The 16636-nt window shown below is 50.6% G+C and overlaps 1 protein-coding gene across 8 annotated transcripts in view; it reads left to right on the plus strand.

The window, feature by feature from the left end:
• Nucleotides 1–2057: 2057 nt before the first annotated feature.
• The window catches only part of Slc41a3 (solute carrier family 41 member 3), a 43246-nt gene continuing 28667 nt past the window's right edge, over nt 2058–16636 (plus strand). For 2 of the 8 annotated variants that reach the window (XM_020156158.2, XM_074044537.1), the window contains exons 1-2: nt 2078–2193; nt 12537–12832. In XM_020156158.2, the coding sequence (XP_020011747.2) occupies nt 12569–12832 (264 nt within the window). In that variant the 5' untranslated portion in view covers nt 2078–2193; nt 12537–12568. Of the gene's footprint in view, nt 2194–10518; nt 10605–11176; nt 11409–12536; nt 12833–16295; nt 16432–16636 lie in introns of those variants that run through there. The other 6 variants (XM_074044531.1, XM_074044534.1, XM_074044533.1 and 3 more) reach the window with 6 other exon arrangements.

Below are 16636 nucleotides of genomic sequence, written 5' to 3' on the forward strand. Positions count from 1 at the left end.
AGCCCCTCCTCTTTTCTTTTACATCCTAGTCATGTGGTAAATTAGATGCTGAACTACACGCTTCTGCATGATGTATTGCTTTACCACAGGCCCAAAGCAACACACAAACCTACAAAATTGGGCAAAAATAAACCATTGGGCCTCACTATTGCCTCTTTGTAAGCCCTGTCTCCAAATACAACAACATTGGGAGTTAGGAAGTCAACATTTAAACTTGGGCATCATACACAATTCAGCCTGCAATATCCCCTCACATGTGTGGAATTTTATCACCTACAGTCGTGTGTGTGCATGTGTGCATGTGCTGCTGGGGACGGCACCTAGGGCCTTGGGCATGGCAGACACACTACCACTGAGCTACATCCCCCTGCACATATTTCTGCATCTATCATGGTCTTCCTCCTGAAAACTACAGATCTGGCTGCAGCACTTTGCAAACCTACTCACTGCTTAGCCTCCAGCCTGGGCTCTGCATTCCTGAACCAGTGACCAACTCTTGCGACTGCCTGTGGGTGAGGAGGTGGGGGGGTACCAGCCAGCTTCTGGGAGCTGGCCCACTGCCTGCCATTTACCAGAGTCTTAGAAATGGGTGCCGTGTCCTGGCATGGAACCACCCTTTTGGGGCTTAGCTCATCCGGTTGTCCGCTTCCCAAAGTGTCATCTCTCTACTGAGGTCAACTGTCACTATTTATCATTACACTTCTGCAGGTTTAGTTTCTTACACTAGAGTTAAGAAGAAATGAAATGTTTCTTGTACCCAAAACTCTACTGAAACCAGATGGGCCCTCCTCAAAATTTACAGAGCTGAGGACAATAGTACAAACAGAGCCCCACAAACCATATGCCTAAGTGAGTAAGAACTATAAATAAAACCAATAAACCGTTTTCTGGCCTTGACAGATATTCCTGCAAGGTGATCTGGGAGGCCAGGTTTGAATGCAGAATTCTTCACACTGAAGAGTTCTGTGTGGCTCTGTGGACAGAGACAGCCAGCGTTCCCTCAGCTGTCCATGATGGGTCTGAGCACACATCCTACAAGGGGACTTGGAGTCAGGTGGATTTCCTAGACCTTGGGCAGCCTAAGGCAGGGTTACTGGCTCCCATTGGACATGACCCCTGGCTCCACAGGGAGGGAAGGGCTAGAGGACAAGAGGGCAGAGGTGGCCCTCTGAAGTCTTGGGAGGGGTGTGGGCAGTGCTGAAGCCAGGTATAGATGAAGGAGGCTGCACAGGTACAGAAAAACGGGGTCGGGCCGTGTGTGCTCATGTGTGTGTGCGCGCGTGTGTACTTAGTATGTATGACTCGAGTAGTCTCTTGGGGAAACAATGTGACAGCGTCTTGCTAATTCTTGTGAAATGGCTGGGCTCCATCTGCACTGTACTTTCCTACCCCAGCCTCAGTCTCCCCTCAGCTGACAGCACAGCAGGCCACTGCAGAGTCCTGAAGGCCACCCCCTCTCACCTCTCCTCCCTCCTTGGATACTGTTTGGGACGCCTCGACTGTCAAGTCATTTCTGAGTCAACCAGGGAAACCTAAAGCGGACTGGGAATTGTCACTTTTGTGAGGTTTGATGACAGCATAATATCATGTTTAAAAAACATACTTAATCAATTAAGCATACCCAACTATTTAAAGGTGATATATGTCTGCCTCCCCGCGATACTTTAAAAGTACTCCAAAAATATTAAAGGAAGGCCTTGAGGGGTAAATGCCTTTTTTTAAACATTAAATAGGCACACCCAAGCGGTGAGGGGGAGGGGTGTCCCACGGCCGAGGCCACGCCCCCATGTCAGCAGCCCGCCCCTCGACCTGAGGTCCCGCCCCTCCCCGGTCCATAGTCCTGTCCCCTGCCTCCTCTTGGCCCCGCCCCGCCCCCTGGCCCCGCCCCCGCCTCAGGCCCCGCTCTAGCCCATAGTCCCGCCCCCTCCGGTCCCGCCTCTGGCCCCGCCCCGCAGTCCCGCCCCCTCCGGTCCCGTCCCCTGGCCCCGCCCCGGTCCGCAGTCCCGCCCCCTCCGGTCCCGCCTCTGGCCCCGCTTCGGTCCGCAGTCCCGCCCACCCCCCTCCCACCCCCGCCCCAGGCCACAGAGGGGCGGTGCTGGCCGGGCCCGGTGCCCGCCCTTCCCGCTTCCTCCGGCCGCGGGGCCTCCGGCGTCCGGCGCGCCCTCTCTCGTCCTCCTCCTCGCCACAGGACCGGTAAGCGCGGCCCTGAGCCGGACCGGGGCCCCCGGGAGGGAGAGAGAAAGCTGGGGAGCCCACGGGGAGAGTCGGTCGGGGGGGTCCTGCGGCGGGGGCCGCACCCCCGGGCAGGCGCGGAGGACGGGGCGGGGCCGGGCGGGGGCGGTCCGCTAGCCTGCGGCTGCGGCCACCCCTCGCGTGCGGGACTCGGCTCCCGCCGCCCTCTTGCTGGTTTCCAGTCCAGCGCTCAGGGCCCTGGTCACGGTGAGACTTCAGGCGCCGACACCCTGCAGCACCGCGGGGCGCATCCCTGCGTGCGTCCTCGGAACCTCCGGAGAGGTCGCACGGGACCCTTAGCCCCACTCGTGCCTCCATCCTGAGAGCTGTGGGGTCATCTCTGGAAAATCCGACCCTTAAGTGCCTACTGTCCAGCCCTACCCCGGACCTCGGACCGGAGCTCTGCAGGGGCGATCCGGCCTCCGGCTGCTGCCGCCGCGGTTTAAGAACCACTGACAAAGCGCTAGAGACTCGAGAGCCTAGACGGACAGTGAGACAGGCCAGGTGCCCCGTGACGACAATATGTCACAGAAGGCCTCTCCTATCTGAGGGGCGCACGTTCCGGGTACCGCCCCAAGGATGCCTGAAACCAGGATAGTGCTAAACCTATATGTACTGTGTCTTTCCCTGTACGTACCTAACCGTGATAAAGGTTATGAACTAGACTAGAGAGAGATCGACTGCTAATAAAACAGGGCGATTAGAATGATTTACCGTAATAAAATGGCCAACCCTGCTTACTCTTGTGCTTTTGGGTCATTATCAAGTAAAACAAGGGTGAGTTGAACACAAAGCATTGTGGTACCCTGACAGTCGTTGAGATGGATGGTGACAGGCGTAGTGTATGGGGGGGATGGTGAGAGATTTCATCGTACTGCTCAGAATGGAACACAATTTAAAATTCATGAATTGGTATTCATGGAATGTTCCTCTTAAGAGTTTTGGACCACAAATGGTTGCAGGTAACTGAAACCTGGGTGAGAGAAGCAGGGTGAGGGAGTCCACAGCACTCCATTCGATCTTCACAGCCACGCAGTAGGCGTTATTATCCCCGACTGGCAGGTGAGCCCATGGAGGCACAGAAAGCTTCACTTTTCCAGGCTCACTCATCTGGGAAGAGGTTGGGCTCCAGGGTGTTCCCAGTAGAGTGACAGTCCTTTGTGAAGTTTCGGAGGTGAAGCCCACAGGGTCTGTGTCCTCACTTTCAGGCAGTGGGTGCTGAGTGGAGACCGGTTCCAGAATTTCAGCCCCTTGGGTTCACGGTCAGGAATGTCCCCTGTCCCAGCCTTTGTGTGACACTCATTTTATGAGGTGCTCAACAGGCCAGCCTTGCGGGATGATGGATGCTTCTGGGTGACAGTGTCAGCTTTCTCCATCAGACGATGGGGACAGACGCCCCCTGGTGGTGGTGGGGAAGATCAGGAGCTTCACAGAATGTGTGGCTCTTACTGCAGTCAGCCCCACCCAGGCCCCTCTCAAAGCCTGCTAGCATGAGGGAGGGTCTCAGTCATGCCACCCCATAGGAGGGAGTCCCAGCCTCCACACTGTTGACAGTGGACTGCAGGCTGGCCTGTAACACGCCCTCCCTGTGTGACAACCAAACATGCCTGATATCCTGGGGGTTACCAAACCCTGGTGAGACCCCCTACCCTAGTATCGGTGCCCTGCTCCACATCCCAGGTCCACACCCACTCCCCACGGGTGCCTCCCTGTCCTTCAGGGCCTGCTTTGTTCATCTGCACCAATTTGTAATGATACAAGTGACATTTGTGCACATACTCCTCACAGAACACTCCAGTGATGAAGTGAGGGGCCTTTGACCACCATGCTTGGGGTGAGTGAGGTCTGCTGATTGACCACAGTGGGAACACAGCAGGTGAGGACACTACTTGAAGCTCACCACTGAGCCAGGCTTCCCCAGGGGACTTCACTTACCCCTGTGGCCAGATCTTTCTCTGGACACCCGCACACATGCATATGGGGTAAGGATGAGATCCCAGTGCACACTGCCCAGGCGGTGGGCGTGCAGCCCCTTCTCCACCGCTGCCATGCACCCTCTGGTGGTGAGATGAGGCACTTCGCCACGGGTTGCAGTTAGTGTCACCAGCCCCTGCTCGGGTGGCTCTCTGCTGAGCTCCAGGGCCTGTCCTTTCAGTTTCCCCACAGATTTTTTCTGTCCCCTGTTTATTAGTAGTAGTCATCATCATGGCTGTTGTTCATCCCACTCAACCTTTATTTCTCCTACTGGTTCCAAACCTTTTCAACTTGAGTTGCGGAAGTGGCTCCAGTGGTAAGAGCACTTGCCTAGCAAACATAAGGTCCTGAGTTCAAACACCAGTACCGACCCCCCCAAAAAAAAGAACAAGAAAAAGCATTATTTCCTAGATTTGCTTGCTTTTAAATTTTTGTTTAGAGGTTTTTTTCCTGCAGAATATTTAAACTTTGATGTAGTTAAATTGATCATATTTTTCACCTCTGGCTTTTTGGGGTTAGGAGTTTGATTTAGGATCAGAATACCTTCTGACTGTCCACTTGCTGGCTGCCCAGCATGTCGAAGCCCTTCTGGCAGAGGGAGTGCACACAAAGCAGACCCCTGTCTGCTGCTGTCCTGAGACTAGGAGGTCTGGCCTCATGGGCTCCTCACTGCAGAAGTCTGCTGACACATGCTCAGGGCTGTGCGCGTTTATTGCACAGGCAGCATTTTTAATTTAATTTCTTCAAAATGGTTGAGCCCCATTTATTTACCCAGTTAATAAAACCTCACACATTTCTCAAATTGCCCATTTTCAACTTTTCTAATACTGTGGATGATACTTTATTTCCCTCAGATGCTTCCGCACTGATTGAATGCATGTCAGACTCTTGTGAACATTTAATTAGGACCATAGAGCTGACATATCTGATTCCTGTAGTGTTTCCATGTGTACACAATAATTGCAGTGATTGTGCTGTTAATCGGTGCACTTACACCAAAGCTGATCAGGAAAATTGGCGTGCCGTGGATAGGATTGCAGATATAGTCGGTCTTCTGTATTCATGGGTTCATCTGTAACCTCAACCAACCTCAGATGGAAAATATTCAAAGAAAACAATTGTGTCTTACTGATCATGCCACAGACCTTGTTGCTTGTCATTGTTATCTAAACAATAACTGCAGTCCCTGTATTGGATATTATGAATAATTAGGTTCTGTGCAAACACTAGGCCATTTTTAAGTAAAGCATTCGAGCATCCTAGGATGTTGGTGTCTGGGACATGCCCACAGACATCCAGGGACAACAAAATTCATTATGTCTATGACTCATCCATCATTCTTCTGAGTATTTTTTTCTTTAATTTCCTTAATTTTATTGCACTTTTTGCATCTTTCTAGGGTTTCAGGAATCTCACCAAATTTAAAAGAAAGGGAAGTTGCTGTCTCAGAGTGGCTGAGTTTGGAGGTTCTCGTTAGCCACAGGCTGGCTCTGGGTTAGGAATGGGGTCCTGGCAGTCCAAGGTGGCTCTGGCCTCTGGGTTTAGTCTGAGCTAAGTCATCTCAGCTATGGCTTCATTTCTTACAGACTTGACTCTGTTTGGTTTCCCTGAAATGTGGAGTCTTTCTGGGCAGTGAGGGAGTGCTCCACCCTGTGGCTGGTGGCACCCGCCTCCTTGTCCTGACCTCATTTCTTAGTATATAGAACTTGCTGTGTCGAATCTGAATCTCAGGGCAATTATGAGGTCATACAGAGGCGGATTTTTTTAAATTCTGAACCAGGGACTGGCTATGTTGCCCAGGATGGTCTGGTCCTCCTGAGCTGAAGCGCTCCTCCTGCCTCAGCCTCCTGAGTAGCGGGGTTACAGGTGTGCCGTCTCGCCCAGCTCAGGGAGGTTCCACCCAGTTGGGCTCTCTGCTTACGATTGCCTGGTTCTGGGAAGCCGTGTGGGGGCCTCTTTAACTGGTTATCTTGCCTAACCATGCATGCTCCTCAACATTGATGCTCCCTTCTGCCTGGCCATCCCATGACAGGAGTGCTGTGAGTTTTCCTGTCCTTGGCTCAGTCCCACTTTTCCAGCACTGTTGGACTTGCCTACTCGCTTCTGCTTGTACACAACCATGGACTTGGCTCCTTGTGAAGTAACTCAGTTAACCAAAGACCTGGCCATATGTCACATCTGTCAGTAAAGGGAGGGTTCTATAACAGGCTGCTGGATCCTTTATTGATTTAATTGACTGGTTTTTGTATGCCCTTTTATTCTGTCATTCTTTCTTGATTTTATATGTTCTTTTTTATTTTATTTTTTGTTGGCGGTGCTGGGCTTTGAACGCAAGGCTTCATGCTTGATGGTCAGGTGCTCTACTGCTTGAGCCTCACCTCCAGCTCTTTTACTTATTTTTTGTGGGCTGGGGATGGAATCCAGAGCCTTGTGCACGCCAGGAAAGCAAGCTGCCGCCGAGATGCATCCCAGCGCAGCTCTCCTGCTTTGAGATCCTGGTGAACTCATGGCCTTTGCACATTCAACTTGTAAAGTGATGATTACTTTGTAGTTATTATTATTTGATGTTGAAGTTCTCACTGTGAAACAATGGTAGTCTGTTTAAATTTTTTTCTTCATTTTAACCTCTCCTCTGACATTCTTGAAAACATCTTTCTGGCAACAACAAAACGTTCCAGAATCATCTTGATTTTTCTTTTGCTCCAAATCATGGGCTTTATTATCCTTCAAGAATCCTGCGAGATTTGGATTTTCAGATGTGCCAGGGCCAGGAAATATGTCTTTTTCTTAAGGTTAGGGTTTACATTGGTTTTCAGCCAGTATCTTACTGTCCTTTGAGTACAGGGATTGATGGGGGGCCAAGCTTTTCGTTCCAAATGACTGTCCTCTGCTTGCTGTCTACCCTGTCCCCCAGAGGTTAGGTTGAATGATTTTGGAACCACAGAGTCATAACTTTGCATTTACCTTTTAGTGCCTAACAAAGCATCCTAAAACACTGACGCATCACTTCTCAATGTTCCAGGGTACTGGGACAAACCCTAGCTCTGGGGGGTCATCAGGGTCACTCACTGGCCCCGATTCCCAAAGGGCCTGTGTGGCAGACCTGCCTCACCCTCCCTCCATCCTCTCTCTCTGGAAGGCAGGCATGTCCACTCCATGCCTTGGTACCTGCTGCTGGAGTCTCCCCAGACTTTGCCTAGCTGGCCCCATTTTTGTCAGTCAGGGTTCAGTGAAATCATCCCCTTCTCTTGTAGGGCCTCCTCCATCATCCCTTCAGACCACTGTCCACTTCCCTGTCATTACTTCTTCATACTTGTGTTATCTTGTGGATGCTTGTGTGTTTTTGTCTGTCTCACATTCCTTTGGCTCCTGGTGCGGACGGTACCCGCTGTGACGGGAGAGGCAGTCGGGGATTTGTGGAGTGAGTGCTGAGTCAGCGCTTCCCAGCATACATGGATGCTGGCAGATCCTGGCCGCCTTTGTTTGTGAGTGTAAATGGCTTTATAATGCCCCCTGCCTTCTCGCTACAGGCCACTCTCCCCTCGGAGGTGTGGCAGCATGGCACATCCTCTTGTTGGCTCCCTGAACGTGCACCTCTCAGCACACACTACCCGCTGTTCATGCCCGAGGACATGTGGGTGGGGACACTGTGACCTTCAGCTCCTCACCACTACAGGTTCACGCACAGAAACACATCCCCACCAAGCCCTTCCATGTGCTCTTCCTGATTCTATGAATCCTGTGCAAAGAAGCTTTTCCCACCCCCTGATCCTATTCCCAGAACTGAGGTCCACCATCAAAAATGACAAGAGAAGGTACAGAAATTGCATCACACTGAAAATAGGGGTGGAAAGGTGTATATATCTTAGCAAATAAAAAACCCAAAACCAGCCTGGTGTGGTGCTTTACACCTGTAATCCTAGCTACGCAGGAGACAGAGATAGGATCGTGGTCTGAGGCCAACCTGGATAAAAAGTGCAAGACCCTCTCCAAGAAAGCAAACTAAAAGCAAAAGGCTAGGGTTTTAACTCAGGTAGTGGAACTCCTGCCCAGCAAGCATGATGTTCTGAGATCATCCCCAATACCACACACGCACAACAGACTACAAAGCCCTTCAGGGAAACAGAACGTGGACGTGGGGGTTGGGGCCCAGTAAAGTTGGGGAGCCCGTGGCTGTCCCTGGGTTAATCCCAGTAACCGATCTCAGGTGCGTGCAGGACCTGCCCTGGAGCTCTGCTACTGTGCCTCACTTCCGGCTCACAAATGTGGTCGGATCCCATTGTTGATGGGAGTTCTCAGAAACGCAAATTGTTTTTGTTTTGCTCAACTAATGTTATAACAACTCCATGTAATATTAATATATTTAAGTGACCTAAGGAATTTCCTTTCAGCGGTGTAAGCATTTGAAGGACGGGCACAGAGCATCGCATTGCCGTGGGACTCCTCGTAGTGATCTAAGCACAGCTACACCTTTTCGTGTTGTCTGAGTTCCGCGTCACATAGCATGAATTGCTTTTGTAATCAGAAAAATAGTCAAGTTAGTTTTGAAAAGACTTGGTGTGTCTCTTGATAGACTAAATGATGAAGTTGTGGCGTGGTTGTACAGTTGAGTTCTATTTGGCAGGAAATAGGATGGGCTCGGCAATGTGGCTGAGTCTCAGAACTTAATGTCAGGTGAAAAGAACAGAGACGTGAGGGTGTCATGGAGCTCAGTAGTGGAGGGCTTGCGTAGCGTTGGAAGGCAGAGAGAGGGAGTGTGGGTGAAGTGACAGTCTCAAGAGTTGGCTAGTGATCACATCTAGTGGGGAGTAGGGTTGTTGGAGAAGGGACTCAGAATTTGGGTGTGTTCAGCTTCTTGACCTTAATGCATAAATGATTGATAAATATCTTTCTTGAGACACAAATCACATACCGTAAAATTCACTTTTCATGCATGCAATTCAGTAGAAGAGAAGACACACGTTCACACAGACTTGCTCACTGGTGGTTATAGAACTGCTTCTGATAGCCAGAACACGGAAGCCATGCAGACGCCTCTCACCTAATGACTGCCCGCGCTCTTGTGCTATTGCTGACTTAGAAGTTGCACCTTTTGCACTGTGCACATATCAACATGGGCTATGATTATTGCATTGTGTAGTTCCCTTTAAATCAGATAAGAGAAAAAGTTGTTAGTAGTTACTATCAAAAATTCTTTCATACTATTTTAAACAAACTGTCTAGCCAGACTTGGTGAGGCATGCCTGTAATCCTGGTGTTCAGAGGCTCAGGCAGCAGGCTCTTGAGTTCCAGGCTTGTCTGGGCTACATAGTGAGACCTTACCTCAAAACAGAAAGCAAAACACCAGGTGCAGAGGCTTAGCCTGAAATCCTACCTACTAGGGAGGTGGAGATCTGGAGGATCTTGAACTGAGGCTCGAGGCCAGTCCAGGCAAAAAAATTCATGAGACCTCATCTTAATCAATAATGATAATAATAAAATAATTACAGTGGGCATGGTGGCATGCCTGACATTACCGCTATGCAGGAAGTGTAAATAGGAGGATCGAGAGCAGGCCAGCCCAGGTATAAATGTAAGACCCTATTTGAAAAATAACCAAGCAAAAGAAGCTGGGGGCAAGGCTCAAGTGGTAGAGTTCCTGCCTAGCAATACCAGGTCTTGAGTTCAAAACCCAGTACCTTAAAAAAAAACAAAGAATCTCTATCCCACCCCAGTTGCCTAAATAGTTACTTTTGCTGGTGTTTTTCATTTCTTCCTATGAATCTAAGCTACCTTCTAGAACCCTTTATTTCGGCCTAAAAGACACCCTTTTGTGTTTCTTGTAAGGCAGGTGTGCAGCGATGTTTTTCCCAGTGTTTATGTGGAGAACTCTTCATTTCTTCCTCTTTTTTTTTCTTTTTGTCCTGCTGTTGAAGCTTAGACTCAGGATCTTTGCACGTACTGAGCGCATTTTTGCCACTAAGCTGTCCTCCTGGCCTAAGGGACACTGGTGGTACTGGGGTTTGAACTGAGAGCTTCACACTTGCTAGCCAGGCACTCTAATATTTGAGCCACACCTCCAGCCCTTTTGCTCTGGTGATATTGAAGATAGGGTCTCGCTTTTGCCCAGGCCAGCCTCTTACTCTACACTTCCTGCAGTAGCTGGGATGACAGGTACACATTGCCACACTCAGCTTTTTCCCGTTGAAATGGGGTCTTGTGAAATCTTTGCCAGGGCTGGCCTGGAACCGAGGTCCTCTTGCTCTCAGCCTCCCAAGTAGCTAGGATTACAGGTGAGCCACAGGCACACAGCTCTCTTCTTCATTTTTCAAGGATGAGCTTCTCCCTGTCATGCTGCCTTCTGCCTGTGGCGTCTGATGAGGAACGAGCCATCAGTCTGCTGACGTGCGTGATGTGAGGTGTGTGGCCCCTCCCACTCTCAGGACGCTTGGTGTGGATGTGAGAGTGTCCTGCATGGAACTTGTTGAGTTTCCTGAAGCACACGTTAGCGTTTTCCTTTGCATCTGTGACGTTCTTGTCCTCATTCTCACTTTTTGGGGCTCCTGCTGTCATGGGGTGGCTGTGACTCTGCAGTTCCCCATGCTCTGCTCAGTTTTCCTTCTTCCTTTCTTCCAGTGGGACAGTCTGCTTCCTCCTCTTCCAGTTCAGTGAGTCTCCATGCTCCTGCTCAGATCAGCTGGCGTTCCCCCCACCCCCAGGGACGTTTACATTACAGTTGTCCTTTTACAGCTCTAGGATTTGTGTTTGGCTGTTTTAAAAATAATTTGCTGTGCACGTGGATTTTCTCATTCTCATGTTTTCCCTAGTCTTTTGATGTCCCCTAAGTTCTCTGAGCATTTAGAGTAAGTTTTCCTCTGGTCTGGTGTCTGGACTTCCTTGGGAACACTGTGTGGCTTGTTTTCTGTGTGAGGACCACTCCTTCTTGCATGCCTGGATTTTTAAATTTTTTTTTGGACATTGGATATTTTAGATGAAATGCTGAGGCAGTTCTGCAACAAGATTCTTCCTGCTCCTCAGGGATTGCAGCGCTGCTTGTCTGTCTGGTGCCTCTTCTGAACGAATTCTATGATATGTGGCCTCAGTAGTGGCCCTTGAACTCCGTGCCTGGACCCAGCGGATCTGCGGTCTCTGCCAAGGTCTCTGTGTACGCTGTGGGTCCCCTTTCCTTAACACTGGCCTCCTGCATGTGTAGATTCTGAGAGGTGAGAGCTGGGGCCTTGCGGGCGTTTCCTGAACACACACCCTGCCCGGGGCCTGCACCTTTACACAGTGCCTCTTGGGTTCCCAGGGGCCCTAGGAAATTTTTAAGTCCCCTTTGGGGCTTCATTCTCTGGCTTTCTTTTATTTTTTGTTTAAGAAAATAGCTTTACTATATTTTGAATTAATACACATCAGCAATACGAAGGGGTTCACTGTGGTAATTCCATTGTGTGTATGGTGCACGGTAAACACATCACCCCCCCCCCCTTGTAGTCCCGTCCCCTTCCTTATACAGTGCCTGCTGGAACTACTGTCATATATACACATATATATGACAGTATATATATGTTCCACATATACACTGTCTTGTGGAACTACTTCCATCCTCTACCATGCCTCAGTACCCCCAAGGGCAGTGAGGAAGTGGTTTTAGCACAGAGGCCTCCAGGTCCTCACCGATGTAGACAGCGATACAGACAGTGAAAGCCCGGCCCGTTCCCAGCCCTCCAGGCTGCTGGAGGCGTGCCTGTAGATTGTCAAGGCTACGGTTAGTGGGACCAAGTTAAGTCAGTGTCACCAACGTGAACGTTACAGTGTCTCATTCTTGCTGAGACTCAGCAATGTTGAATAGCTCTCCCATTTGCTACAAGCCTTAGATTAATTCCCAGAGTTCTGAGAAAAGGTGATTCTGACCATTTTTGCCACTTTTCTTATTTATTTAATCTGTTGTGTTTTGCAGCTCTGGGGGTGGAACCAGGGCCTTGCATATGCTCGGCAAGCATTTTGCCCCGAGCAGCACGCCAGCCCGTGTTCTGTTCACTTTTGAGGAAAAGGGGGAGCTTTGGTGGCCCGCCTTCCCTATGTGCATGTGGACTCAGTCTACATACTTAGTGCTGCCTTGGGTAGGCATGTCACCTCACACACATGCATATGAGTGGCGTGCTGCTATAGGTAGGGTGTAGGAGGTCACGTGAGCCAGCCCCACCCTAGGAAGAGTGAGGGGCTGCAGGTGGATGGATGGCTGATGCCTGCCTCTGTCCAGATGGGGTGCTTGAGAGGGTCCCAAGGAGTCAGCACTGCCGGAAAGTCAGGAGTTCTGGCTTTCAACCCTGTTGCTTTGTGTGTCCCAGGTCAGGGGCTCAGCTGTGTGCCCGTGGAAGGGATGGAGACCCGACAGCGGAGGCTGGAAGGTTGCAGCAGGCCTCAGGGGCCAGGACTGCCACCTGCCGTCAGCACAGGAAGATTCCCTGTGGCCTCAGAAGATGGACATCAGGGGGTCCCCAAGAGCGAAAGTGTGGCTCCCAAACCATCGGATGCTGAGCCCAGCAGGGAGACTGCCTTGGCCATTGCCCTGCAGGTGACAGTGCCCTTCATGTTTGCAGGCCTGGGGCTGTCTGGGGCTGGCATGCTCCTGAACCATTTCCAGGTAAGAGGGAGCTGAGTGTGACGGGCTCTGGGCAGTGTGGGCCTGGGGAGCAGGCAGTCTGAAGGACTAGGGGAGCCTCCTCACCCCCACCTTTCCTGGATATCAGGCGGAATTGTTTTACTCACTGGTGACAGAGAATAATTTTATCCTGCGTTAACTAACAAGACAATTTATTATCTCATATAATTTCAGATGCCAGTCAAGGTGGGATCCCATCATGCAGTATACCAAAGTCTATTTGACACTTCCAATGGACCTTGTATTCAACAACTGTATTAATTTGTTTGCCTTGGTTGCCATAACAAAGTACCATAGATGGGGGTTAAATGACAGAAAGTTGTTTTGCTTCAGCTGCAGAGACTAGAAGTCCAAGATAGAGATGCTACAGGGTTGGTTCCTTCAGAGGTTCTTCTGAGGTCTTGACCAGGCTGTTCATGCATCTCCTTCCTGTGCTCCTTCTTTGTGTATTTTTTTACAAGGACAGTAGTCATGTTAGATTAGGCCCATCCTAATGACTTCAATTGAATTAATTATCTCTTAAAGACCCTGTCTGCAAAAATAGTCACATTCTGAGGCATGGAGCGGCTAGGACATATACATATGAATTTTGGGGGTCACAATTCAGCCCATAACAACTCAAGATAATACTGCTTAGTAATGCTGCAGTGAACAGTCTTGAGAAGTCATATCCCACATGTCTGAAATGAGTGGGATAAATTAAGTAGAACTGAACTGCATTGGTAGCCTGGTTAGACAGTGTCTTGGTGTGGTGGACATGACAGGCGGGCCTGGCTCCCATGCACTCAGAGTCACGTAGGGAGAGACAGATGCAGGTGCATAAGCCAGTGCTGGGCGGCAGCATGTGTGCCAGAGCAGGCCAAGCGAGCAGCCATGGAGAGGGATGCTGCCCAGGGCTCCCTGGAGGAGGAAGAAGCTCTGGAGCCAGGCCTGAGTGGCCAGAGAGGCTGCCTGGAGAAACTGTGGCCAGCCTTCCTTTTCACATTTGTTCAGCCAGCTGAGCTTAGATCAGAAAATGAAGGAGACTTCCCACTTACATCGATTTCACAAGCCTGCTATCTGAGGCCTGTGCAAGATGGGGATGTATTCAGGATGCACTCGAAGTGACTACTTATCTCAGCCTCCCAGGCTCACGGTGGCTGAGGGAAGGATTGGCATCCCCAGGGCTGCGCTCCACCCCGGAGCCCGGGAGTCCACAGTAGACACTGAGAATGGTGAGGTGCGTGCCAAGGCCCTAGGCCTGAAAACATGCACGGCGGTGGGATAGGTTGGGGGCTCTGGTGCCCCAGCCCACGTGGGAGTTCTGCATCTTTGTTCTGTAGTAGAAGATGGGGTGTTCTCTCTCTCCCTCCCTCCCTCTCTCCCTCCCTCTCCCCCTCCTTCCTTCCCTCCCTTTCTCTCTCATGTTACGGAGGTGCTTGGGGTAGAACCTAGGGTCTGATGCATGCTAACCACAAGCTCCATCACTGAGCCGCACCTCAGCTGCCGCCAGGAGTTCTGATCTGCACGATGGGTTGGGAACCACTGGTCTTGTCCCACCCCTCCTGTCTGGGACTGTAGAGTGGGCTGGGCTTGTTCACGGTCACCCAGGAGACACCTGATGTTCAACCCAGATCCTGCCTGCTGCCCAGGGCGGCCTGTTATCTGGTTCAGGCTCTTTGAGATTTTCCACTGTGTGGCTGAACTATTTTTAAAACCACATTCTTGATGTTCTGGATTGTGACCCACTATGCTGTGTTGACATGTGCTGTTCTCAAATTTCACAGCAAAGTAATTTTTCTCCCAGGATTACATCCTTTTATTTACTTCTGGTGACAGTTTATTTGATGATCATAAAAGCAAATCATCCTGATAGTTGAACAGGAAATTACTTCTTAGAGAAGGTTATTTACAATCCTACCAACCAAAGGAAACTACTTTTGGCATTTTGGTTTATATCCTTCTGAACTTTTCACTGTATGTGTGTACTGTGTGTGTCTTTATGTCTTACTTAATTTTAGAAACAAACTTGAGAAACAAATTTTTGCGATGATTTGTAGCTTACATAATCAGACAGCTCTTTCTTTAGGAGATTGCAAAGTCGATTGTTTATTTCCATGTCTCCTGGAGGGATGAGAATGGTCCAGGCATCTGCCATGTGTGATTATAGGTCGTAATGTTTGACTGCATCCCAAACTGTAACAACATTGTCAGGGCTGTTGTTGCCAGAAGAAACGATGGCCTGTTTGTGTGCCTTGGGAATGGCAGGTGTCTCACTCCCAGTGTCAGCAGCAGAGAGACGCCAGCCTGCACACTTGTGTTTTAGATCGGCAAGCGGCCTGAGCCTAGGTGGCTTCCACAGCACTTTCCAGAAAAACAGTTTCTCTCACTTTCCGCTGCCTCAGACTTGCATTTGAACACCCTGACTCAAACCAGAGATAGCAGGCTGGAGTGGGGGCTAGCTGGGGGCCAGGCCAGGCAAGGTCAGCAGGAGGGCCCTGCTTGAGTCAGTGCAGCCCTGCCTCTGGTGCTGACTTAGCTTGCCTTCTTGGGCAGACTTTCTTTAGGCCTTCCTTTTCTCATTTGTAAACACTGGATATTAGCTCCCTGGGGGGTTTTGAGAGTCCAGTGAAGACCAGCAGAGGTTCAGAAGGAATACTCTGGGAATTCTGGGAAAGCCTTGCTCAGGTGGGGAGGCCTTGCAGACCAGGAGTCACCTCTTTCGGCCATGAACCATGCAGGAGATTGGCCTGGAGGTGTTGTGGGCTGGCAGAGGGTGTGGGGAGCACAGGCGTGGCCCCGAGGGTCCGTGAGTAGCTCCTTCTGGGGCATGCGGCTCATGACCGTGTGCTGGAAGACATACAGCTTGGGTGGGTGTGGTTTTCCAGAGGTGAGGGCTCTGCATGCATGCCTTTCTCAGGTAGTTGAGGATATTCGAGCCATTGCCCTGTTAGAGGCCCATGTAGGTGGTGGACAAGGAGAGCACGCGCTGGCTGTGGTAGAAAACTGTGAGAGGCCATAGGGTCACAGTGGAGATGGAGAGCTGGGGCAAAGAGACAGATGTGGGAGATCTGGAGATAGACAGACTGGGTGTATGGCTGAGGTGGTGGGTGGTCAGGGTCAGGCTTGTGTTTCTGGCAGAACCATTCACTGAGGCAGGAAGCCAGGCAGAGGCAGTCTGGAAAAAAATGACTGTGAAAGCCCTGGAGCCTGAGGTTCTCGTCCCTCACCATGGGTCTGAGAGAGATGGTCTGAAAGCTCAGGGAGAGGCGGGCTGGACAGGGTGGGAGTTGTTGGGTGTATACAGAATCAAGGGTGGGGATGCAGTTCCAGTTATCTCCTGCTGTGTAGCTGAGCCCAGCAAACCTTGACAGTTTGGTGAACGCCAACCATTCAACTTGATCACAAGCCTGCAGTTTGGGTGGAGCTCCATGACAGCCTCTGCCCCATGCAGGTCCCAGCCCTGGTCATTTCACTCACTGACTGGCAGGGTGCTGCTGGCTATCAGCTAAGACCTCAGATGGGGCTGTTGGCCATGTCACCTGCATGTGGCTTCCTGGTGTGACTGCTGGTCTTCCTTGCAGCATGGAGCTGACTTTCAAGTATGAGCTGCGTTTTCCTAAGATTCAGGCCTAGAAATGCCCAGCACAGTGGCTTTTCCTCTGAGCTTTACTGGCTAAGTAGTCACAGCATGAAGGGGACAGAGATGCCAATTCCCAGCAGGACAAGGGCCAAAGTAGTTTAGGGCCTATCATGGCTGGGTCCTATGACATTTTATATGTGTCTGGGGGAAGATGTGTGATTGAA

This window comes from Castor canadensis, chromosome 10 (assembly GCF_047511655.1).
Source record: "Castor canadensis chromosome 10, mCasCan1.hap1v2, whole genome shotgun sequence".
Taxonomy (NCBI): domain Eukaryota; kingdom Metazoa; phylum Chordata; class Mammalia; order Rodentia; family Castoridae; genus Castor; species Castor canadensis.